Genomic DNA, 26,349 nt, shown 5'->3' with positions numbered 1-26,349 from the left:
AGAAGGCCCTTAGGGAAGCATTATTACTGAACGAAACGTTGGATAGATTTGAAACACGGTCTTCCAGTTTTCAAAAAAAAACTTCGTTTACAATAAATATTTAGTCGCTTACCAAGGTGGTTCCACATGAATACATATTGCCTTTTCAACAAACCAAAGATTCCTTTCCCGTGGCGCTCACGGAGATGCAGAGCATTCCTTGGTCTCTCATGAGTGTCAAACTAATTTTCCTCTCCTAATCCTAAATTGACTGTAACGGCTCATACTGTCCATAGCAGCTGTTTGTTGCACTCAATTGAAGTCGTTTGAGGATGAAAATTTGACAACAATTTTTGCATGCCTCATATGCACAAACACATATACAAGGACAAACAGACAAAAGCTTGGTTCGTCGAGTTGGTTGTATATAAGATTATGAGTCTCCGAGCCTCCTAAGGTTGAATTTGAAAGGAAATGATATCCTTTTGTTACAAGTTTTTGTACGAGAAAGGAAAAACTATTTCTTCATACCTGGCCAACTACAGTCGTAAAAACTTTGCGGACACATTTCTGAAATACATATCTTTGTGCATTTTAGAACGGTGCAGAGGATTCGTCTTGCGAGCAAATATATGCTATTAACAATTTTCTATCTGCGTATACGCCTGGCAAATATATAAAAGAGACTCCCACTTGAAAAAAAATAAAATCTATGCATTAATTTTCTGGTTTTGAGTTAGCTCAATACCGTAAAACCACGCTGATTAGTCAATATAAAGTATGCTTCAGCATAATCACATATCACATTACTGATATAAAGCTGAACTGAAACAAAATTGATCAGATTCGGAAGCACACATACTCCACGATGAATTCCTTTGAATGCGGCACAAATGCTGGGGTATTGCCGTATCGCCAATGGTAAACGGGAACGCGGCGATTTATCGTAGACTGCTTCTTCTGTTACTATAACTCTATGGGGGCGGTTCCTTCATCAGTGCTGCCACCTGGAAAAGTTTCGAGAAAAAGTAGAATCATGGAAATTTGACATGGCATGATATAGAAAATGACGATTAAAATGCCTCTAGAACGTTATAAATTTTTTTTAGTCAAACAATTTTTAGTTTGTGGGGTTAGAAATTCAACAATCTTAAGCATTAACTGCTTATTCGAAAAAAATAGAAACATCAAACAAGGATGTTATTGATCATTCAGTAATTTGCGTTCGATCATTTAGTAGTTTGTCAATAACACATTCCAGACGCTGAATTTCAAAATATGTTGTATGGTGGACTTCGAGTGCGAAGGTTTTTCTACAACTTTGCCTAATGGTTCGTTAATACAATTCAACTAATAACGGAATTAGAGCGCTAGTTGCAGTAACTTAGACTAAATGATTGGAATTTTGTTATCATTTAGTCTAAGTTACTGAAACTATAGCTATAACTCCGTTACTAGTGGAATTCAAACAACGAACCATTAGGCAGAGTTGTAGAAAAACCTTCGCACTAGAAGTCCGCTATACAACATATTTTGAAATTCAGCTTCTGGAATGTGTTATTGAGAAACTACTAAATGATCGAACGCAAATTACTGAATGATCGTTAGCACCCTTGCATCAAGATATCATGCCTTATTTGTGTGCTTTTTAAATTCTAAACCCTTAAACCAAGATTTTTTTGAAAAACGTCTTTAATTTTTGTTTTATAACAAAAATATACTTCATTTCCTATTCAACATTGTGTAAATTCCAATGATTCTACTTTTTCTCTCGAAGACAGCTGGCGGTCTTCTCCTCCCCTATGGGTCGCAAAGCTGTTATTTGACATTGAAAAAAAAAATAGAATTGCGTACATAATGTAAAATCAATTCTATAAAAATTCCGCGGAAAAAAAATTAAATTTCGTTTTGTTTCGTGAAATTTCGAATTGACTGGACCTTGATTTCGTATCGTTTCGAAGTCTCGAATATGTGTTTCGTTTCGTCTCGATTCGAAGCAACATATCGGTTTTGAATGGCGTCGTCGATGGAGCTTAGCGATGAGACCTCCAAGTCCTAACAATAGAACGCAGATATCTGTTGATGGATACTTTATTTCTTTATTTCTTAGGCACAGGGAAAAGCCTGTTTGAGTAGAGCACTTTGCGCTCTTGGCGCAAATCCTCCTCTTCTTTTCACAACAACAGAAAATACAATGTTTAAAAATGATACAATTTTAGATTAATACTACTATTTTCACCTATTATATAACTGCTTCTATTTATAAATTACAATCTTATCTAACCTGTTCATTTTTATGTGACGTGTGGCGAGGTGGGGATAAAATTACGAAAAACATAAAAGACACGAGAAAGAAAAAAGTCAAAACCAGTAGAACATTAATTAAATATACGACACATGGTTATAAAGGGTTCATTATGAGCGTGACTTGTTCAAGCACCCCTAATGAAAATAAAGGAGCTTGAACGAAGCTCTCGAATAGGAATATGAATGTTTAAATTTGATAGCAAGGACGGACAGTCTACTTTAGATAGCGAAAGGTCAGAAATAAAAAGTGCTTTTAATACCTGACGACGTGTACTTAAGCGCTCTTAACCTATCTGTCCGCATCGTTCTTCATAACTGGTATGATCCTTGAAAGATAGTTTAGAGTCAAGTAACATACCTAGGTCCTTAACGACAGATTCTCTCTTAAGACTTGTAGAACCAATTTTGCAATTGAAGTCGATTGAAATGCGCTTTCGGGAAAATGAGATTATGAAGCATTTATCAGCATTGGAAACCATGCGATTTAATTCGCGCCATTCAGTGAGAACTTGTGGCTTAGATTGGAAAACTCATGCATCACGAACGCCGTTGATGGCCCAGTATTGTTTAAAATCTTGCAGGAGGCCTGGGGCTTGTGGCTCGGGACGGGAAGAGTAACTCGATAATCCTCGCCAACCTATCCGGGGACCGTTCGGGGATGAAGAGCTCCCTTTGGTCTTGGCCATCACTATCCTGTAGGCGTCACCCCACGGATTCGCGTTAGCTCCCCTTTGCAAAGGTAGTCGAAACACGCTCTCTTACTGCTCTTGAGGCCCTTGTTAAAGGCCAGTTTCGCAGCTTGAAACACTTCACGGTGGTCTGCTCATTCATCCCCGGTGCGGGCACGTTACATCCTTCCGCCTCTTAGGCGCACAGAGGTCTTCTCGCCTAACGACGAATCAATCGCCTCTTGGGCCATAGTCGCTCCTCCAAGAATTAAGGAGAAGGCATCGGTTTGAGCACATTAGTCGGCCTTCTCTTTTCCCACCACCCACATAAACGCATCCTGATCTTATCTTGCGACGCGAACGGCGGCCTGGCGGAGCATCCGAAGGTTCTGTTTCAATTCCTTACTGATGTTCTGCCTTGCGTTCGCGAACTCGATGATATGCTCGGCGACCACCTGCATTCCGGGTAGTGGCGCCCCGAGCACCGTCACTGCTGGGAAGACTCCGGTGTTGCTAGCATCCGTCACTGGTTGTATACTATTTCTCCGAAAAACATTTCGCGGTACGACATTCCGCGGAATGTATCAACTCTCCGAAACACATTTCGCAGAGTGCACCTTTTCTCCGAAAGACTTTTCACGGAATATACCTTTTCACCGAAAATCATTCCGCGGAATGCCATTTGGCGGAATTCAGTTAGAATAATTATCAATCAAATATTTACCGATTTCTGCTTAATTACATGAAATCTGGGATATTTTTTTGGATTTAATGCAAACCCGAACCCGACATAATTTAATTATTTGAGCCCGCACAAAAGTTTTCCCCGAAAAATTCAAACAAGATATTTTCTTTAAACTGAAAAAAATGTAAGCCCAAACAACGAACTAGCCTCACAATTAATAAAACTGAATAAAATAATTTTCAGTATTTTATTTCTTAAGCCCGTACCCGACCCGAACCCGATATTGTACTAATTTTTCAAACCCGAACCCATCGGGTTTGACTCGGGTTGCGGGTTTCAAAACCTGAAACCCCACCATACCTACCACCCGTTACAAGGCGAAAGGAGTTGCTAATGTTTTCTTTAAAATACCGCGTCTGCCCGGTATAAGACGAAGACAGGGGTAAAGCCTTCTTTAAATGGATGCATCTGCTTGGTATAAGGCGAAAAGAGTTGATAATGCCTTCTCTAAAAGAACGCGTCTGTCCGGTATAAGGCGAAGGGAGGGGTAACGCCTTCTTTAAATGGATGCATCTGCCCGGTATAAGGCGAATGGAGGGGTAACGCCTTCTTTAAATGGATGCATCTGCTCGGTATAAGGCGAAAGGAGTTGATAATGCCTTCTTTAAAAGAACGCGTCTGCCCGGTTTAAGGCGAAGGGAGGGGTAACGTCTTCTTTAAAAGGATGCATCTGCCTGCTATAAGACGAAAGGAGTTGATAATGCCTTCTTTAAAAAACGCGTTTGTCCGGTATAAAGCGAAAGAAGGGGTAACCCCAAGTAACATTTCAAGTTTTATTCTGCTCTAGGAATGGTTTTCAAGATCGAATCACAAGAACTGTCAATAAAACCCATTACTACAGGATTACCTTCTGATGACCACTATAAGAGTAAGATATGTTCAAATGGCCCTCTCTAGATTACCACTATAAACCTCTTATAAGAGTATATGAAAATCCGTTTCAAGTCGCCTGCAAAAAAGGGAATTTGACTGCAACAGCTGTCAAAAATGTTGCTTTGAAAAAAGAGAAACAAAACCTTGCAAACAAATAATAACAAACTAAAGTGTTGATGAAAATTATGATGAAGATAACTACAAAATAATACTTTTTCAAGTTTTTTTTTCCGATGTACTTTCATGGAAATGAGGTGCGCGCTTGATTTCATGGTGAAAGCTAGTGCAAAAATGAGATTAAGCACTACGCGCCCGCAAAATAATATAGTTTTGGGGAATAAATTGAAAATTATTATAACATCAATAACGTAAATCTTCACTAAATTTATTGATATTACACCCAAATATGTTTGTTTTTTTTTTTTATATCTTTTACCAAAAACTTGTCTTTTGCGGCGAAAACATCGTCTAATCATAAATTCCAGTGATAAATTTCACTGACTTGAAGATGGTTCTCCATTTCCAATATGGCCATCATAGATTTCGATCAGAAAAATTTTGCTCTTATTAAACACCGTTATAAACCCTTTGCAATGTAAATATTCTTATTGGGGTTATTCATTACGACCCAAAATTATGGCTTTGATCAAGCTTTGAAAATTGGACTTATTATGCTCTTCATCACAACCGTAGAGCTGCTAACAAGACCAGTCGGCATTTGACGTTTGAAGCATTTCGAGCAGATTTATTAGAGGTTTATTGATAGCAATAAGATCGCCAATAAATCTGAGCAACTAGCCATGGTGACTGCTGTTATAAATCCGCTATAAGAATTAAATAAATCTAACAAGCATGAAAATTGTTACTTGGGACGCCTTCTTAAAATGGATGCATCTGCCCGGTATAAGGCGAAAGGAGGGATAACGCCTTCTTTAAATGGATGCATCTGCCCGGTATAAGGCGAAAGGAGTTGATAATGCCTTCTTTAAAAGAACGCGCCTGTCCGGTATAAGACGATGGGAGGGGTAACGTCTTCTTTAAATGGGTGTATCAGCCCGGTATAAGGGGCGATTGAAACTATTTCTAAATATTCTGGGAGGCGTTCCTTAGCCGTGCGGGAAGATGCGTGACTGCCAAGCAAGACTATGCTGAAGGAGGCTGGGTTCAACTTCTGACCCGGTCTAGGAAATTTATCGACATTTTTTTTCGGCTTTTATAAAAGTTTCAACGTGTTAATCTCGTGTTAAACGAATGCAAAAAAAATGGTAACTTGGCTTAGAAACCTCGCAGGTAATAATTGTGGGAATGCTGAATGAACAAAGGCTATTATTATTAATATTCCGCGAAATGGTGCATTCCGCGAAATGGTACATTCCGCCAAAAGTCATTCGGCGAAAAGGTACAAACCGCCAAATGTCGTACCGCGAAAAGTTACAAACCGCCAAATGTCATTCCGCGAATTGTTCAACCGCGGAAATGAATTCCGCGAAATAGGTTTCGGTGAAATGTTATACAATCTCCGTCACTCCACTCTCCGCCTCCCTGGGAGGAGACCTTGCCAAACCCCTCCTGATAAAGGGGTTTGCCACCTCCATGCCTAACGCATCGTCAAGAGAATTATATTTAGCTTCACTCATTGTAGTTGTGGCTGCCGTCGAATCCTACTGGAGTAGTCGCCTTTAATGATCCCATGGTTATCTTTGCATGTCTTACGGCGTGCAGGGAGGCCATGCAAGGGTTGACACTTACGTGTTCAGAGCCAGATCAGCGCAAGTCAGGAAAGGGCATCTGAGCCTACTCCCACCCAGCAGGCAAAGCTTGGTGGCAGGATTGGACAGCGTGCTAAAAGGCCTGTCACGGTTTCAGAGAACGGAAGACAGCCTAGCCATTAGCCCCCTCTCCGTTTCGCTCTACTAAAAGAGTAGAATGTCAGACTGCCAGCTCTCGATTTCACAATATTACGATATCCAAGACAAGGTCTGTTTACACGCGGCCAGAATGTCATAATCAGGTTCTTGCTGGCATTGATCTTGATGTGCCAATGGGCATTCCCTGGGCTCCTGTGCGCTTTGAGCGGCACATGGTCGCTTTGATAGGGCCTGCTTGCGGACACATACAACTTTTTTCAGAGGTTTAACAAAGCCCGCTGCCGAACCCCACCACGTCCTAGGCAGGCCCCCTAACTCGCAGAGGCCGTGGGGAGGGGTCGTTAAGCCCTTGGACATAGTCCCTGCTTCCCCATGTCTGTATATCTGTATGTGTTTTGTACTTAGCCTTATCCGAGGTTGCATTCAACGCGGAATCCTTCCTATTTTTTGCTATTGAAAATTGGCCCAATCGGCCATTGTGTTCCGGAGCTTTTGAAGAAACATCAGAGAATCCAAGTACCAACCTCCACGGCTTGCTCTTTTTTTTTGCAAACTGAATATCTTTCGCATGCTTGATTTGTCCAATCTTCACATGTGCTTTACTGTTGTATATCCACAGTCAAGTGAGCCCACCTTGTTTATTATTCGAGAGCATCACACTCTATGCCCCCAACGACGGGCTGGGCGGATTTGTATATAGTGCGTGGGATGTTGAGGGTTCGAGTCCCTCCAAAACACGTTGATTCTTTTTCGCAAATTTCATATCAATTTGTCCATTTCGAAACATGTGCTAGTGTGCATATGCCAAGATAATGAACAAAAAAATAATTTTCGTACTGCCGAGTTGCCGAAGAATATGCAATTAATTGCAATATCGAAGTATAGATGACAGGCTCGTTAACAAGCGAAGATATGTATAGGTAGGCCCGTCGCAGCAGTTCGAGTTCAGAGCGATCTAGTAGCTGCTGTGGCTGCCGTTGTTGATACTGCATGAGTTGCTGCCTCCGTGGCTGCATTCTGGGTTGTTCTGCATTTCCGACCAGCTGGCGAACTTCTTCGGGTCGACGAATCCTGTCTGCCAATCTCGGTTGCTGATCGTTTCGAGCCGTGTTGCTCGGACGCCAGGTTTTGCTCTCCAGGTTCAGCTTCAGCGCGTTGACTTGCTCTGTGAGATCAACGATACTATGCTGCCAAGTATCACGTGATTCTTCTTCCTCTACTACTACCGCGTGAAGTCTGTTGTAGCGGTGTGGTTGTTGTTGTTGAGGCAGCGTTTCAGGCCTGTTGATGGTTACCGGCGTGACAAAGTTCGGTTCCAGTAGCGCACTGTGCAGAATTGGAATTCGGCGCTGTCTGTTCAAGAGCATACGTGTTTCGTCGTATCCGGTGCAAACTTTCACCATCTCCTCCAGTGAACGCGGCCTAGCTGCGGTTACGATAGCTGCGTAGTTCTCGTTCAAGTCCTTCTTTACCAGGAAAAACTTTACTTCCTCCGGAATGGGCGGTTCCACAAAGCGAAAAAGTGCAGAAATGCCGTGAAAGTATTTCCCGAACGACTCCTCCCTTTCTTGGAACCTGAAGCTTGCCTCCTGACGAAGAATCTGCGAATAGACACTAGGCAAGAATTCTCTTCGGATTTCCCACTTGAAGTCGTTCCATGAATGAAGCGTACCAGTCGATTGCGTCCTCCTGCAGCAGATGCTTGATGGAACTCAGCAGCGTCGCATCACTCATGCCCTCCGATCTTGCAAACGTCTCGACTCGATCCAGGAAAACGTTGAGCGATGTCGTGTCTTTGTCTCCACGGAGCTTGAACGGCCAGTAGTGCACAGCCTTTTGTATCCTTCTTTCTTCTTCTCTCACCGGTCGTGGTTGTTCCCCGAGTAGCACAGATGTCACATATCAGTCACTGTGACTCATATGCGACCAAATCCAGTCACATTGGAGTTGCTGCAATCAAATCGATCTGAACTGTGCTACTAGGGTCCCGACGAATGAGTCGATCCAGTTCATCCCACATTCTCAGTACTGCTCTCGAATACGGTTCTCCCTGTCCTGCACTGCCGTAATCTGAAAAAGTGACATATACACCATTTTCCAAAAATGATGTTAACGAGTAGTACTCATCGAGCTCTTTAACAGAAAAAGAGGAACATGCATGTTGTAATTTGGCTGTTACGTCACTTTCTCAGATTACGGCAGTGCATCTCTCTCATTCTCTGGTTGCTTCCAGTCCTTGTGCTTCACTTTCCGGATGGTTCCAGGTCGCACGATCTCTCGAATGGTATGGAGGTGGTGGTGTGCTGCTTCGCCGGCCTGTATTTACTTGTCTTCCGTTCTCATGATCGTGTGCTTGGAACGAACTTGAAAATAGTTGTCCGCGTTCGTTTCCGCTCGAAAACGAATTCATTTCTGGTGGTCGGTCCGACATCGGTGCCGGAACTTCTAGAATAAAGTTATCAGCTGTTATCAACTGGGATGGTTGCATTCGCTGCTCCTCCAAAGGCTTCTTCTGCGTTGCTCATGCGCACTGCGCCAGTCGACTGTGGTTGGTTCACTGCACTGTCAATGCACTCTTGTCACACCTTTCACTGCACTTGTTCCGTTCACTTTGCTTAATAACAGATTGACTTGCATGATGAGCATAGAGTGCGTTTCATGCAATTCGACCGGAGGACGGATCAAACTTAAACGGTCGCGATAGTGTGTAAGACGCGTTCGAATTTGGTTTAAAGCTGTACTATCGGCTGAGCGGATGGCCGATTCAGTACAAATTTGCAGTTGGTGTATTTGAACTTCACAATGTTCAATGTTTGATTGTGAGCTCATTATGTGGTCTGAGCTAGTGGGCTTACTATCTCTCAAGGTCTCCTCTTGAACGAGTGCCTTGAGACGGAGGATTTTTCCTTGATGGGTGGTTGGACCTGATGACTTGTTTGGTTGATTTCGGTTTGATACAAGGGGTGGTTGATCTGGTAGACTAATTGATCTGTACCCCAAAACAATTTGGAGAACCTAGAACATCTGCATTGAACTTGTTTGAACTGCATATAATACGCAGGGGCTCTAAGGACTTGCATGAACATGCTAGTTTGATTTTCCTTATGAGGTACTTCTGAATCTGTAAATTTACTCTCATTGAAGTTGGTAAATCAAAAATTTGTACATTCTGTATGACAGCATCCGTACTCCATCCGATCATGCAAAAAAATGAGCATCGCTAGGAACATAACAAACTAGCAACCTACAGGAAACCAGATGTGTTGGATAAGACAATCGTGAAACGATTGTGAGAATCGCTTAGAAGACAACCGGGTCCAAGAACAAGTACTTCCCAACAAGTAATTAGGTTCAGGTTTCCCTTAATCCAAGTTGCCATATGCTGTTATGCTTATAATATAAGCATATTATGCTGCTGAACAGTTTTCAACATCGCTACCTACCGTTTCCCCTGGGAACCCTATTTTGTCTGAAAAACACTTATGGGGACATATAGATATTGTAATAACTTAGATTATCGTATTAACTTAGTATTTTAACTTGTATGAATATGCAATCATGCAAACAAAAAAATGACTTCAACGGCATTAAAGCGACGAACATTCTTCAATTTTGAGACCAAAAAATCTCCGAATTTTTCCAATCAATCAACTAACGTCTTTAGCCTGTCGATTTTAGAGGTCGAAAACTACAAATGCGACACATGAGCATCGCGAATACAAAAAAAGTTCTGATTTTGTCGTCCAGTGTATCAGTGCTTCCCCCTTCTCCCTAACTCTCACCGTGCGCGTGGTTGCCACTTTCTCTGTCTTCTCTTTCCTGGTTTACATCTTGCAGGAAGCATCCAAGCGTTGGCTCCCTCGATCGGGGAGGCGTACCGCCTTGGGTGGTCGACAAACTTCATGAAGCATTGCTTTCAACTTAAGGCCTTTGTTCTTGTTGCGAACTTCGTTTGCCTGATTTTCCCTCTAACGACGCCTTTTGGTGTTCTGTGAGTAAGCTGCCCGTTCACCGCACTGCCGCTCTATCACTGAGTGTGAACGCTTTCTGTACCTTAATCATGGTACTATGGAAGGGAAAGAGACAATGTTTGTACTCTTCTCTGCCTTGTAACCGCTTGTATTTCTTGTCCCTAGTAGCACAATACACATTGATTTAGATGCAGCAACTCAAATGTGACTCAATTCAGTCCTATATTGATTACAAAAACGTATGACAAGTGTGTTACTCGGGGTTTCTCCTTTGCAGCAAAATCCGACTTGCATACGGGCTACTGGTGCACAGTTAAGGCTCTTCTCGACGGCTGTTTTGCTGTCAGTCTTCTTCAATTCCGCCTTTCTATCGCATCCGATGCGTTGGGTAAAGATCTTACCAAGCGTCTCCTTCGAAGGGGTTTGTCTCTGTTGTTACTTCGTTGCTAATGTCAGTTCTGACTATGTCTGATGGGTCCTTAGGGCTCTCAGACCCAACCGGAGTAGACCTCAGTGTTCCGAGCCGAATCGCCGTAAGCCAGGAAAGAATCACCAGGTCTTACACCCGTCTGGCTGGGTAGTCACCAGGTCTTACACCCGTCTGGCTGGGTAGTACTACGGAATGGAAGGCAACTGCTGCTTTAAGCCACCCGTAATTTCAAGACGGGGTCGCTTAGCTTAGCTTGATTGACTGTACTCATCGTAGTTGCTAGTCGTGATTGGCCGAGAAACAAAAAATAATGCACAGTTCATCGATTGAAAAGTTTTCTCGGGAGTAGAAAGCTATTCTCACTGTACATGCCACGTCCTCACAGTCAATTAGGATAAGGGGAGGAAAATTAGTTCGACACTCATTGCTATAAGAGACCGAGGAATCCTCTGCATCTCCTCCATGAGCGCACTGGAAAGGAATAGTATGTTAGGGAAGGAAATATATTGGAAATCGTGGGCTTCGTGGCCGTGCGGTTAGCGACGTCAATCGTCTAGACGTATGTGGTGTGGAGTGCGGGTTCGATTATCGCAGAGCAGAACACAATATTTCGGCAGATCGCACGATCGTTCTGCTGTCCGAAACAAGAGAAAACACGCACCCCGTAATTTCAAGACGGGGTCGCCCAGCTTTATTCATGGAGCGGAATGACACAACTGTCAGCCATCTACCTCAACTTTCACTAGTGTCCATTGACGTTTTCGAAGCCCTTGGGCTGGACTAATGTGTTTGGATCGGCGCATGGTCGCTTTGGTATGGCCCGCTTGTGGATATATGCAGCTTTTTGCAGAGGGTCAAACGAGCTCACTGTCAAGACCACTGGCTACCACCAGCCACTTCAGTTCGCCTGCGATTTCCATCAGCAGCTTTATCCCGATTTCGACATTTATCACCTGCTGCCTTTTGGATGTGACTTCCAACTGCGGCTTCCAACAGCCACTCCTCATACCGGCTGCGAGTTCCCCAGTCGCTTCGTTCTAGCAGCTTGGACCCAACTGTGGCTTCCAGCCTCTCATTCCTACCTGTGGTTACTCTCAGCTGCTATGATTTATGTTGCTCGTCCTTGACTAGCTAGTACCACTAGGTATTGTATTGGCTATTACCCGTAGTCACTCCATCATGGTTGCTGCATAAATATGTTAAGAATGAAGAACGTTTGACATAATTAAGGTTTCCCATTCTTTGATTCATGCGAGGTTCTTTGAGATTGTACAATTTCCCGAAAACCAATTGCCTAAATTCCCCAAAAATAGCAAATTCTCGACAATAACATTTTACAACAAAAGACTTTTCCCGAAAACGACATTTCTCTGAAAACATTTCCTCAAATATGACATTTTTACCACAAGATTTTAAAAAACCATTACTTACTTGATACTTGATGGGCTACAGCTCTTCGATGAACCTACGCCGAATGGAGTATCCTTGGAGTAATCCTTCCAGTCGCCCTGAACATTGAGCGCCCTGAGGTCCTCTACAACTGCAAAAAGCCATCGTGCACGCGGCCATCCACGAAGCCTGCGGCCTCTTTCGGGTTCTCTGCTAAATATTATCTTAGCTTGACGTTCTTTCGGCATACGAACAACGTGACCAGCCCACCGTAGTATTCCATGTTTTATAAGCTTAATAATATCCAGCCCTTTATACACCTGGTACAATTCGTGATTCACGCGACACCGCCAGATACCGTTCTCCTGTTTACCGCCGAGTATTGTCCGCAGCACCTCTCGCTCAAACACTCCGAAAGCTCTCCGATCAGCCTCCTTTAACGTCCATATTTCATGGCCGTATAAAGCCACCGGTTAAATCAGAGTAGTATACAGCGCGAGTTTTGTCTTCGTTTGCAGACTACGGGACTTAAATTGGTTACGAAGCCCGTAATAAGCCCTATTTGCAGCTGCAATACGCCCTTTCACCTCGCGGGTAACAGCTTTATCGTACGTCATTAATGTTCCAAGATACACAAATTCTTCTACCACTTCAAATTTTTCACCATCCAGCACCATTTCACTACCACCACCACTAATGAACTCACGTTGATTGCCAGCGACCATGTGTTTCGTTTTGCTGGTATTGATCGTGAGTCCAATCCTCGCTGTCTCCTTCTTAAAAGGCGGAAAAGCCTATTCCACGGCACGGCGATCAATCCCGATAATATCGATATCGTCCGCAAATCCCAGGAGCACAATCGCTCCTAATCTAATCGCTCCCTCGAGCGCAATATTGAACAGTAGATTCGAAAGTGCATCACCCTGCTTTAATCTATGTAAGGTAACAAATGACGTCGATATTTCATCCGCAACCCTTACACTTGATTTCGATTGGTCCAACGTTATACGAATTAGCCGTATCAGTTTCGCCGGAAAACCATGTACAAGCCATGTACATGTAATTTGGTATAATTCATTCCGTTTCACTGAATCGTACGCCGCCTTGAAATCAATAAACAGATGATGTGTCTGCAAGTTGTACTCCCGGAATTTATCAAGGATTTGGGACTCTTCAAGCGGTCTAAATCTGTTGGACAGAATACGGGACATAATTTTGTACGCCGAATTAAGGAAAGTTATTCCTCGGTAATTGGCGCACTCCAGTCTGTGCCCTATCGTGAAGAGAGGGCAAATGAGGCCATCCAACCAGCTATTCAAAACAAAATAAATGAAGTTCGCCAACAATTCCTTCCAGAATTCAATATTAGATTCACTGCATATGGTCTTGTTCATGTCGAATCATGAAACAATAATTATTGTTTAAAATGCGCAAAAAGATCCACACTTGTCGGTTAACAGCTGTTAAGCCGTGTCTTTCACAGACAGCATTTCATTAATCTTTGCTTCTCGGCAATGTCCTTAAATAACATAGAGGGTAAGGATGTCAACGGTTCTGGTGACCACATTTTACCGATAAAGATTAAATACATTTTCTAATATTTTTATGAAAGTTCAAATTCCATTTCCAGATTAGAATATACGAGCTAGCGGCCAATCTCATTGAAGGAAAGTGGTTACTTCCAATACATTTTTTCCGAATTGAATCCTTTACATACTGTGCATTTGCACAGCGTATTTTCAAAAAATGTAAAGAGTATTAGTCATTCGAAGTTTCAAGATTCAAGGTTAACAATTACGCTCATTTGAAGAAAGGTTCAAAGATATGATTGATCGTTAACATTTTGTACTGACTTTCCTCAGTCCTGAATCCTCGCATTCTCATTCTCACCGTGTGATAAATTAAAGAACGCGAAATGAACGACATCGGTCATAGAAGAAAGCAAAAATACATTGTTTACATCCGCGCAAATCGAGCTCATCACACAATCTGAGAAGCAACCCCACAAAAACAGCATCGTCGTCGAGGTCCGTCGTCATTGCGGTGTTCTTTTTTGGCAACTGGCAAACGGGGAAAGTGTGTGTGTGTGAGTGAAAACTGCCGCAAAGAAGATCATCGAAAATAGAAAAATCGGCCTGCCAGACTTACCTCCCCAAAAACGGTTTCGGTGGAAATGAAACAGATGTTCGATCACTGAGCACCACAAGCGTACTCGCTCGTTAGGAGAATCACCTGCTGTATGACTATTTAGAATAAACGATCTTAACGCGGTGTGAATGTAAACCAAAGGCGAAGAAGAATGCAACTTAGCAAAGTTTTGCGGAAGAAGAAAAAGTGCATCGTTTGAAATCAGTTGCAGATAGCAGGTTTCTTTTAATGTCTACTTCTGTTAATTGTGATAATTCTGTTATTTTCAGCAGTGTGCTAATATAAATGTCAACAGAGTGCTTCCCATTGAATAATCAGTTGAAAATATTGGCATGAAAGTTCAAAAATTTGCCTGACCACTGTGCCGTCATCACCGTCTAAAAATATTCAGCGACAATAAAAAGCGAACGTGGTTCTTGACCTTCTCCCTCAATCGTTTCCTGCGATTTTTTACGTGACAACTGACAACCGCCGAAGAAAGGAAGTCAATGGTACTGAATTGGGAACGTGCTTCTTCACGTTGCGATTGACGCCCCTACCGTATTGTCCAGCATCGAACAGGAAACACCACATCAGAACACTTTTTCCTCTCCATTCAACCGATTGAACCATCCGAAAGCAGTGAAACTGACATAAAAACCACAACAATTTGCATACATTACTACAAAGCACGCATTGTCATCGCCAGTGTCAGAACAGAAGAACCCAACGAACAACAGAACACTACACCACAAAGACGCCCAACATGGATGTTCAAATACAGGTATTTCCTTAATCAGTGGTTCGATTGACCACGAGTAACAATTATTTTACTAAAATCGATTGGTGTTGGTAGCATTAGCAAATACCAATTAACGCTGTTGCGTTCAAATAATAACCAACTTTTTTGTTTGTTATGCACAATATGGAATACATTTTTCATAATTTCACTGAAATTCTCCACATTTTTTTTTAAATTGCTGCAGAAATGGTAGTTAAAGATCTTAACTACTTGGACTGTAGTAAAAACTATGAAAAAAAACTGCCCAAAAAATATTCTCAAAAATCCCGAATGGTCTTTTTGCCCCGCGAGTGCATAGTAACCCAATTTCCCATATGACAAAATATATTCTAATCTGTCGTAATGCCAAATTTGGGTGGATCTTCGATTAATGGTATTAAAGTTTTCATGTAATATATCTTTTTTCTTCTTCTATATAATAAAAATAAAATGGTCTGTGTTCGTATCCGCATAACTCGAAAAAAGCTGGATGGATTTTCTTCATTCCTTCAGCAGATATAATTGTTATGGTTTCCGACGGGTTTATGTGATATTCCCTCATGTGAAAATCACGAGTAGGATTGAGTAAAGCGTGAAAAACTAAAACAAGGCATCGGATGGAGATTTTGCATAAACAGTACACTGTGTGGCCTCGTGCCATCGGAAAAGGACCAGCCTAATACGTTAGGTAATTTTTTTTTTAATCTTTTGTTTATTTGAAAGGCTCATTTGCGTTCTTTAGGTAATTGTCGGTGACAAAAAAATATTTACGTGTCGTCCGTAACTAATCAGAGGAAAAACTGGTTGCTTTGTAGACGTGTTGTAAGTCATGGCCTACTGACGTTCAATCAAAATTATGCCGCGTTGGCGCTGTTGGGTATTGGCGCTTTGATGTTGCATGAAGAAGAAGAAGCAGAAAGATGATAATCGAAAAAATACGACGAAGTTTTTAAAACTCTTCCCAAAAATACTAGAAGCAATTTAATTAAAAACGGTAAGCAGTACGGGGTTGGACTTTTCTTCTACTTAGTTAGTTAGTTTAGTTTATTAAAGACACTTTAGATTTTCTTCTACTGTTTTATAAACACAATATTACTATTCGAAATTTTATTTTGTGATATTACACTTAATACACAGTATAAGAAAAGTTCAACCCCGTACTGCTTACTTACTTACTTGATACTTGATGGGCTACAGCTCTTCGATGAACCTACGATGAATGGAGTATCCTTCTCCACTGGACTCGATCCTGGGCCAATCCTTCCAGTCGCCCTGAACATTTAGCGCCCTCAGGTCCTCTTCAACTGCAAAAAGCCATCGTGTACGCGGCCTTCCACGAAGCCTGCGGCCACTTCCGGGTTCTCTACTAAATATTATCTTCGCTTGACGTTCTTCCGGCATACGAACAACGTGGCCAGCCCACCGTAGTCTGCCATGTTGTATAAGCTTAATAATATCCAGGCCTTTATTCACCTGGTACAATTCGTGATTCATGTGACGCCGTCAGATACCGTTATCCTGTTTACCGCCGAGTATTGTCCGCAGCACCTTACGCTCAAACACTAAGCTCTCCGATCAGCCTCCTTTAACGTCCATGTTTTATGGCCGTATAAAGCCACCGGAAGAATCAGAGTTGTATACAGCGCGAGTTTTGTTTTCGTTTGAAGACTGCCGGACTTAAGCTGGTTACGGACTAAATAAGCCCTATTTGCAGCTGCAAAACTGCTTACAGTTTTCAATTAAATTGCTTCTAGAATTTTTGAGAAGAGTTTTAAAAACTTCGTCGTATGGTTTCCCGTAGAGATTTTTTCGATTATCATCTTTCTGCTTCTTCTTCTTTATGTAACATCAAAGCGCCAATTGCGAGTCACGAGACGTAAGATCGATAAGATAGATATCGGCAAAGGATATTATGCATATTATACACTGCCAAATGAGAATTCAAATAACTATAAATTCATGGCTCACATTTCCCCTCTTATCGAAAAAATAATCCTGTGCCTTCAAAAAGTTTAACGGTTAACAAATTATTAAGAAGCAAAATTGTATTTTAATTTCTTTGCGAAATTATAATTTGATTTCTTTACACACATACATTGAGTTGTATAAGGTTTAATATCTCGAAAATAGGTCGAAAAAATATTCGGCAGGCGTAGTAGGTGTCCACCTTCTTACATAACTGGTACCAAATAGATTTTCGTGAAAAGTTCCTGCTGTTGAGAAAACCTGCGTTAGATGTCTTTCGCCATACAAATATCAGGTGGTTATTTTTACATATACGTTAGCGCCTGGATACGTCAGCGGTGGGTAGGAAACCAACCACTGTGATTCATATAATATAGGAAGTAGACGACAATTTGCCATCTGAAATCTTCAACTACACTGAGAAGTCATTTGGTGTCAAAAAGATGAATTTACGATGTTCTGTTCAAGATTGTGCTAGCAGACGAAGTGATGACCTATTTCGGCGACCGACCTCTGCAGGAGATGCTTAGAGCCATTGTTGTCTAATGGGATCGGTCGAGGCTGGGATTTTAGAGTTTTGGAACATTTCCAAAACGACATAGCGACGATTAGCAGCGTCTTTCTACGCTTCTCGGGAGCCTCCTTTCAAGAGGCTCTGAAGCCTCCATTCAAGAGGCTCGGAAGCCTCCTTTCAAGAGGCTCGGAAGCCTCCTTTCAAGAGGCTCGGAAGCCTCCTTTCAAGAGGCTCGGAAGCCTCCTTTCAAGAGGCTCGGAAGCCTCCTTTCAAGAGGCTCGGAAGCCTCCTTTCAAGAGGCTCCAAGCCTCCTTTCAAGAGGCTCAGAAGCCTCCTTTCAAGAGGCTCAGAGCCTCCTTTCAAGAGGCTCAGAAGCCTCCTTTCAAGAGGCTCAGAAGCCTCCTTTCAAGAGGCTCAGAAGCCTCCTTTCAAGAGGCTCAGAGCCTCCTTTCAAGAGCTCAGAAGCCTCCTTTCAAGAGGCCAGAAGCCTCCTTTCAAGAGGCTCAGAAGTCTCCTTTCAAGAGGCTCAGGAAGCCTCCTTTCAAGTGGCTCAGGCCTCCTTTCCAGAGGCTCGGAAGCCTCCATTCAAGAGGCTCGGAAGCCTCCTTTCAAGAGGCTCGGAAGCCTCCTTTCAAGAGCCGCAGAGCCCCCCTTTCAAGGGGCGCAGAGCCTCTTTCAAGAGGCTTGGAAGCCTCCTTTCAAGAGGCTTGGAAGCCTCATTTCAAGAGGCTCAGAGCCTCATTTCAAGAGGCTCAGAAGCCTCCTTTCAAGAGACTCAGGAAGCCTCCTTTCAAGAGGCTCAGAGCCTCCTTTCAAGAGGCTCAGGCCTCCTTTCAAGAGGCTCAGAAGCCTCCCTTTCAAGAGGCTCAGAGCCTCCTTTCAAGAGGCTCAGGCCTCCTTTCAAGAGGCTCAGAAGCCTCCTTTCAAGAGGCTCAGAGCCTCCTTTCAAGAGGCTCAGAAGCCTCCTTTCAAGAGGCCTCAGGCCTCCTTTCAAGAGGCTCAGAGCCTCCTTTCAAGAGGCTCAGAAGCCTCCTTTCAAGAGGCTCAGAGCCTCCTTTCAAGAGGCTCAGGAAGCCTCCTTTCAAGAGGCTCAAGCCTCCTTTCAAGAGGCTCAGAAGCCTCCTTTCAAGAGCTCAGAAGCCTCCTTTCAAGAGGCTCAGGCCTCCTTTCAAGAGGCTCAGAAGCCTCCTTTCAAGAGGCTCCAGAGTCTCCTTTCAAGAGGCTCAAAGCCTCCTTTCAAGAGGCTCAGAGCCTCCTTTCAAGAGGCTCAGAGCCTCCTTTCAAGAGGCTCAGAAGCCTCCTTTCAAGAGAGCTCAAGCCTCCTTTCAAGAGGCTCAGGAAGCCTCCTTTCAAGAGGCTCAGAAGCCTCCTTTCAAGAGGCTCAGAAGCCTCCTTTCAAGAGGCTCAGAAGCCTCCTTTCAAGAGGCTCGAAGCCTCCTTTCAATAGGCTCAGGAAGCCTCCTTTCAAGAGGCTCAAGCCTCCTTTCAAGAGGCTCAGAAGCCTCCTTTCAAGAGGCTCAGAAGCCTCCTTTCAAGAGCTCAGAAGCCTCCTTTCAAGAGTCTCAGAAGCCTCCTTTCAAGAGGCTCAGGCCTCCTTTCAAGAGGCTCAGAAGCCTCCTTTCAAGAGGCTCAGAAGCCTCCTTTCAAGAGGCTCAGAAGCCTCCTTTCAAGAGGTTCAGGCCTCCTTTCAAGAGGCTCAGAAGCCTCCTTTCAAGAGGCTCAAGTCTCCTTTCAAGAGGCTCAGAGCCTCCTTTCCAGAGGCTCAGAAGCCTCCTATCAAGAGGCTCGGAAGCCTCCTATCAAGAGGCTCGGAAGCCTTATTTCAAGAAGCTCGAAAGCCTCATTTCAAGAGGCTTAGAAGTCTACTTTCAAGAGACTTAGAAGCCTCCTTTCAAGAGGCTCAAGTCTCCTTTCAAGAGCTCAGGCCTACTTCAAGAGGCTCAGAAGCCTACTTTCAAGAGGCTGGAAGCCTCCTTTCAAGAGGCTCAGAAGCCTCCTTTCAAGAGGCTCGGAAGCCTCCTTTCAAGAGGCTCGGAAGCCTCCTTTAAACAGGCTTTGAAGCCGCCTTTCAAGAGGCTCAGAAGCCTCCTTTCAAGAGGCTCAGAAGCCTCCTTTCAAAAGGCTCAGAGCCTCCTTTCAAGAGGCTCCAGGAAGCCTCCTTTCAAGAGGCTCAGAGCCTCCTTTCAAGAGGCTCAGGAAGCCTCCTTTCAAGAGCTCAGGAAGCCTCCTTTCAAGAGGCTCAGAAGCCTCCTTTCAAGAGGCTCAGAAGCCTCCTTTCAAGAGGCTCGGAAGTCTCCTTTCAAGAGGCTCCAGGAAGCCTACTTTCAAGAGGCTCAGAAGCCTCCTTTCAAGAGCTCAGGAAGCCTCCTTTCAAGAGGCTCAAGCCTCCTTTCAAGAGGCTCAGGAAGCCTCCTTTCAAGAGGCTCAGAAGCCTCCTTTCAAGAGGCTCAGAGCCTCCTTTCAAGAGCTCAGGAAGCCTCCTTTCAAGAGGCTCAGCCTCCTTTCAAGAGGCTCAGGAAGCCTCCTTTCAAGAGGCTCCAGCCTCATTTCAAGAGGCTCAGAAGCCTCCTTTCAAGAAGCTCAGGAAGCCTCCTTTCAGAGAGCTCAGAAGCCTCCTTTCAAGAAGGCTCAGAAGCCTCCTTTCAAGAGGCTCAGAAGCCTCCTTTCTTCAAGAGGCTCAGAAGCCTCCTTTCAAGAGGCTCAGGCCTCCTTTCAAGAGGCTCAGAGCCTCCTTTCAAGAGGCTCAGGAAGCCTCCTTTCAAGAGGCCTCAGGAAGCCTCCTTTCAAGAGGCTCGGAAGCCTCCTTTCAAGAGGCTCAAGCCTCCTTTCAAGAGGCTCAGAAGCCTCCTTTCAAGAGGCTCAGAAGCCTCCTTTCAAGAGCTCAGAAGCCTCCTTTCAAGAGGCTCAGAAGCCTCCTTTCAAGAGGCTCAAGCCTCCTTTCAAGAGGCCTGGAAGCCTCCTTTCAAGAAGGCTCAGAGCCTCCTTTCAAGAGGCTCAGAAGCCTTCTTTCAAGAGGCTCAGAAACCTCCTTTCAAGAGGCTCAGGCCTCCTTTCAAGAGGCCTGGAAGCCTCCTTTCAAGAGGCTCAGAGTCTCCTTTCAAGAGGCTCAGAAGCCTACTTTCAAGAGGCTCAGGCCTCCTTTCAAGAGGCTCAGAGCCTCCTTCAAGAGGCTCAGGAAGCCTCCTTTCAAGAGGCTCAGGCCTCCCTTTCAAGAGGCTCAGAGCCTCCTTTCAAGAGGCTCGGAAGCCTCCTTTCAAGAGGCTCAGAGCCTCCTTTCAAGAGGCTCAGAAGCCTCCCTTTCAAGAGGCTCAAGCCTCCTTTCAAGAGGCTCAGAGCCTCCTTTCAAGAGGCTCCAGAAGCCTCCTTTCAAGAGGCTCAGGGCCTCCTTTCAAGAGGCTCGGAAGCCTCCTTTCAAGAGGCTCAGAGCCTCCTTTCAAGAGGCTCCGGAAGCCTCCTTTCAAGAGGCTCAAGCCTCCTTTCAAGAGGCTCAGAAGCCTCCTTTCAAGAGGCTCAGAGCCTCCTTTCAAGAGGCTCAGGAAGCCTCCTTTCAAGAGGCTCAGGCCTCCCTTTCAAGAGGCTCAGAAGCCTCCTTTCAAGAGGCTCAGAAGCCTCCTTTCAAGAGCTCAGAAGCCTCCCCTTTCAAGAGGCTCAGAAGCCTCCTTTCAAGAGGCTCAGAAGCCTCCTTTCAAGAGGCTCAGAGCCTCCTTTCAAGAGGCTCAGAAGCCTCCTTTCAGAGGCTCAGGAAGCCTCCTTTCAAGAGGCTCAGGAAGCCTCCTTTCAAGAGGCTCAGGCCTCCTTTCAAGAGGCTCAGGCCTCCTTTCAAGAGGCTCAGAGCCTCCTTTCAAGAGGCTCAGGAAGCCTCCTTTCAAGAGGCTCAGGAAGCCTCCTTCAAGAGGCTCAGAGCCTTCTTTCAAGAGGCTCATGGGCCTCCTTTCAAGAGGCTCGTAAGCTTCCCTTTCAAGAGGCTCAGAGCCTCCTTTCAAGAGGCTCAGAGCCTTCTTTCAAGAGGCTCCAGGAAGCCTTCTTTCAATTCAAGAGCTCAGAGCCTCCTTTCAAGAGGCTCAGAAGCCTCCTTTCAAGAGGCTCAGGAAGCCTCCTTGGCCTGGAAGCCTCCTTTCAAGAGGCTCAGAAGCCTCCTTTCAAGAGGCTCAGGGCCTCCTTTCAAGAGCTCAGAAGCCTCCTTGGCTCAGAAGCCTCCTTTCAAGAGGCTCCAGGCCTCCTTTCAGAAGGCTCAAGCCTCCTTTCAAGAGAGGCTCAGAAGCCTCCTTCAAGAGGCTCGAAGCCTCCTTTCAAGAGGCTCAGAGCCTCCTTTCAAGAGGCTCAGAGCCTCCCTTTCAAGAGGCTCAAGCCTCCCTTTCAAGAGGCTCAGAAGCCTCCTTTCAAGAGGCTGGAAGCCTCCTTTCAAGAGGCCCGGAAGCCTCCTTTCAAGAGGCTCAGAGCCTCCTTTCAAGAGGCTCAGAAGCCTCCTTTCAAGATGCTCAGAGCCTCCTTTCAAGAGGCTCAGAAGCCTCCTTTCAAGAGGCTCAGGAGCCTCCTTTCAAGAGGCTCAGAAGCCTCCTTTCAAGAGGCTCAGAAGCCTCCTTTCAAGAGGCTGGAAGCCTCCTTTCAAGAGGCTCAGAAGCCTCCTTTCAAGAGGCCTCAGAAACCTCCTTTCAAGAGGCTCGGAAGCCTCCTTTCAAGAGGCTCAGGAAGCCTCCTTTCAAGAGGCTCAGAAGCCTCCTTTCAAGAGCTCAGAAGCCTTCTTTCAAGAGGCTCAGAAGCCTCCTTTCAAGAGGCTCAGAAGCCTCCTTTCAAGAGGCTCAGAAGCCTCCTTTCAAGAGGCTCAGAAGCCTCCTTTCAAGAGGCTCAGGAAAGCCTCCTTTCAAGAGGCTCAGGAAGCCTCCTTTCAAGAGGCTCAGAAGCCGCCTTTCAAGAGGCTCAGGAAGCCTCCTTTCAAGAGGCTCGGAAGCCTCCTTTCAAGAGGCTCGGAAGCCTCCTTTCAAGAGGCTCGGAAGCCTCCTTTCAAGAGGCTCGGAAGCCTCCTTTCAAGAGGCTCGGAAGCCTCCTTTCAAGAGGCTCGGAAGCCTCTTTTCAAGAGGCTCGGAAGCCTCCTGTCAAAAGGTTCGGAAGCCTCCTGTCACGTGGCTAGGTTGCCTTCTTTCAATAGGCTCGGAAGCCACCTTTTAAATGGCTCGTAAGCATCACTTTAAGAGGCTTAGGAGGGTCGGAAGCCTACTTTCAATATGCTCAGATGCCTCCTTTCAAGAGGCTCAAAAGCCTCCTTTCAAGCCTCTTTCCAAGAAGCTCGGAAGCCTCCTTTCAAGAGGCTCTGATCCCTTTTTTTAAGGTTCGAAAGCCTTCTTTCAAGTCATTAGGAAGCCTCTTTTCAAGAGCTTCAGAAGCGTCCTTTCAAGATGCCTTCTTTTAAGTGACTCGAAAACCACCTCCAAGAGGTTCGGAAGCCTCTCTACGAGAGGCTGAGACACCGCTTATCAAGAGGCACGGAAGCCTACTTTAAAGAGATTCTAAACCTCCTTTCAAGAGACTCGGAAGCTCGTGATTGTTTTTTCACGATTTTCACCCGTACCCGATGTACCCGAGGTACCCCCTCAATTAATGCAAAAGTTCGAAGGGGTACCTCTCAAGATAAAAGTTGAGAATCGCTGCCTTAGATGCTTTTCGCCTTACTGATTTCCGAAAGTTAACTCCTAGTGTGCCGCTGTAAGCATGCTCAAAGCAGGTGATTCATTATCGGTGAACATGAAGGCCCCAGGTTTCCGCAACATCCTTTTTTGTGTCTTTATTAGTGAGATTTTCGGCCCTAGGCCGGCTCCATTCGAAACACACAACATCCTGAATCTCGAACTCAAACACATGATTGAGCCGTTTTTCGAGCACCTTTCGCTGATTTTTACTCAGTGTCTCCGTGTTTGGCATGACGGTGTGTAAACTAAAACGCTACCATCTTCTCAGCTTCATGGTGAAAATTATCAACAACTATCTGTCGGACAGGACATTCTCCAGGTCTCAATCAGCGGAGCGGGTTCCGATGAACACTACATCATTGGTTCCCTAGGGCGTTTTGTCTCAATTCGTTGATGACAACTATCTCGCCTGCAAAAGTAGAGTTGTGGTGGAGTGATCAGAGAACTAGCTAGTAGCAGAACTTCAACGAGATCTGAATATCCTGACAAAGTACCTCACCAGCTGGAAGATCTGATGATGGTCTTCAACACAAATCTTTTGAAAATGCCGTGTGCAAAACTGTGTGAAAATTCGGGTTTGTTCGAATCGCGTCGGGGACTAAGACGAGGTGACTTTCGTGCCTGTTGTTCAACATTGCACAGGAAGGTGACATGCGGAGAGCCGGGGTACGATTTTCAACAGATCCAGTCAATATATTTGTTTCGCGGATAACATGGACATTGTCGGCCGAACATTTGCAAATGTGGAAGAACTGTACACCCGCCTGAGACGTGAAGCAACAAAAGTTGGGCTGGTGGTGAATGCATCGAAGGCAAAGTACCTCCTAGTGGGCGGAACCGATCATGACAGGGCCCACCTGGGTAGCAGTGTTGTGATAGAAAGGGATTAATTCAATGTGGTCGATGAATTCGTCTACCTTGGATCTTTGCTAACGGCTGACAATAATGTTAGTCGTGAAATACGAAGGCGCATCATCTGTGGAAGTAGCGCCTATTACGGGCTCCAGAAAAAAAAAAAGATTCACACCCGCACCAAATATGTCATGTACAAAACACTCATAAGACCGGTAGTCCTCTACGGACATGAAAATTGGACCATTCTCCAGGAGGACTTGCAAGCACTCGGAGTATTTAAGAGACGGGCGGTTAGGACCATCTTTGGCGGTTTGCAAGAATACGGTGGGGGCGGCGAAGGACGAACCACGAGCTCGCCCAGCTCTACGGCGAACCCAGTATGCATAAGGTAGCTAAAGCCGGAGGTGTACGATGGACAGGGCATGTTTCAAGAAGACCAGACAACATCCCTGCGAAGATGGTGTTCACTTTCGATGGTGGGCCGACCAGGTGCAGAACGAATTGGCATGCGTAGGGCGCAATCGAAAATGGAGAGATGTGGTTTCAAACCGTGTATTGCAGTAAAAATTTTTTTGTTGACGTTTAGTTCCCAGCTGTCGGAAAAAAATGTTTCGCCAATGACGTAAGCGGCAATCTTGGTCTATGGTTTATTACCTTTATTGTGAAAACGAATGATTGGTGGTTTGAAGTATAGACACTATAGATTCCATAGACGTGCTGAGGCGAAGGCGAGTGTAGCCAAACAAGCATGACGTCACGATTGCACATCGTGACAATATCGCGTTACGAACTGACTTTCTTATCCCGGGCTGAGATGTGCTACCGGCACTCCATGTCTCAAAGACTTACAATGCAATGTTCAGCTTTCCCTGCAATGGTCCTGCCATGTGTGGGCCCTCCTTAGCCGTGCGGTAAGACGCGCAGCTACAAAGCAAGACCATGCTGAGGGTGGCTGGGTTCGATTCCCGGTGCCGGTTTAGGCAATTTTCGGATTGGAAATTGTATCGACTTCCTGGGCATAAAAGTATCATCGTGCTAGCCTCATGATATACGAATGCAAAAATGGTAACCTGGCTTAGAAACCTCGCAGTTAATAACTGTGGAAGCGCTTAATGAACACTAAGCTGCGAGGGGGCTCTGTCCCAGTGTGGGGATGTAATGCCAACAAGAAGAAGAAGAAGAAGGTCCTGCCATGTATAATCGTCACGTCGTGATACGGAATTGACAGTATAAATCCATTGAAATCTTTTTCAGGAAGTGGACAAATATTGAGGAAGGAGGACCTCACAGAAATGAAGCTGAGATCGCTGTAAAACATATTTTTAAAAGCTTGCGTCGCCTGCGCTAATGATTCACGTCATCTAGAAATCGAAAGTATTTTCCTCCCTCACAAAAAGAAACGGCACTTGACTCATTCGCAACACACTGTCCGACTCGGCTGAATCATGCTTTGCTTTATAGCTTGTTTTATTCGTGTTTTGCATCAGCACTCACCACCAAAATGTTCATTTTAGAATAAGCCTGGAAATTCGCTACCAGGATCAATAAATTCTTGGCACCGAGCAGCTGATTACTTTAGACTGGTGGTGAATCATTTCCCTCCGGGTTCCGTCTCTCGATGCAAAACTCTTTATTCCAATGTTTTCCTGCACTCTGAAGCTTCAGCAAATGTAAACAAATTATCTTCTGCCATGATGAAGCAGTTGTGCATTTCTTCTTCTTTTCCGTTCCCACTCTACTGGGTCTATTTTTAATCGTTATACTTGTCTCAACATGTTGATCGTCATTCCGAGTGATCCTATTTTAATCTCCTCAGTCACCAATCGCGCCGTAGCATCGGGCTATTTTGAACGCGGTACCATAAACAATGTGACACCAAGATTAAGACAAACGTTTGCGGCTTTCAATTATGCTTTGATCACTCACTCTCGCTTCATCTACAGCTCGAACTAGCGGTCAATGAATCCTTCTTCTGTGACGTGATCGTGAAGCATCACGAGAGGCAAACATTCGAACAGGGGGCAATCGGATATTCGTAAATAAATATTCGATGGTAGCAGTAGAGCTTATCATTTACCGTCTAGACAATCTATAAACAAGTGATATATGGGAGATTTCCTGGTTGTTTGCAGCCACAATTTATGTTTGCGTGGGAGGATAGAAGTTAGCCCTACCCTGCAAAGCAAATAATAT

General features: G+C 44.6%; 1 protein-coding gene across 2 annotated transcripts in view; it reads left to right on the top strand.

Moving 5' to 3' along the window:
• LOC134203753 (filamin-A) overlaps positions 1-26,349 on the top strand; it is a 352,847-nt gene that overhangs the window by 2,804 nt on the left and 323,694 nt on the right. Inside the window, exon 2 of one of the 2 annotated variants that reach the window (XM_062678633.1) lies at positions 14,651-15,141. In XM_062678633.1, the coding sequence (XP_062534617.1) occupies positions 15,124-15,141 (18 nt within the window). In that variant the 5' untranslated portion in view covers positions 14,651-15,123. Of the gene's footprint in view, positions 1-14,474; positions 14,597-14,650; positions 15,142-26,349 lie in introns of those variants that run through there. The other variant, XM_062678643.1, reaches the window with a different exon arrangement.

Source organism: Armigeres subalbatus, chromosome 1, assembly GCF_024139115.2.
Source record: "Armigeres subalbatus isolate Guangzhou_Male chromosome 1, GZ_Asu_2, whole genome shotgun sequence".
NCBI lineage: Eukaryota > Metazoa > Arthropoda > Insecta > Diptera > Culicidae > Armigeres > Armigeres subalbatus.
The sequence above is the reverse complement of the archived record's forward strand: the minus strand, read 5'-3'. Positions and strand labels throughout refer to the sequence as shown.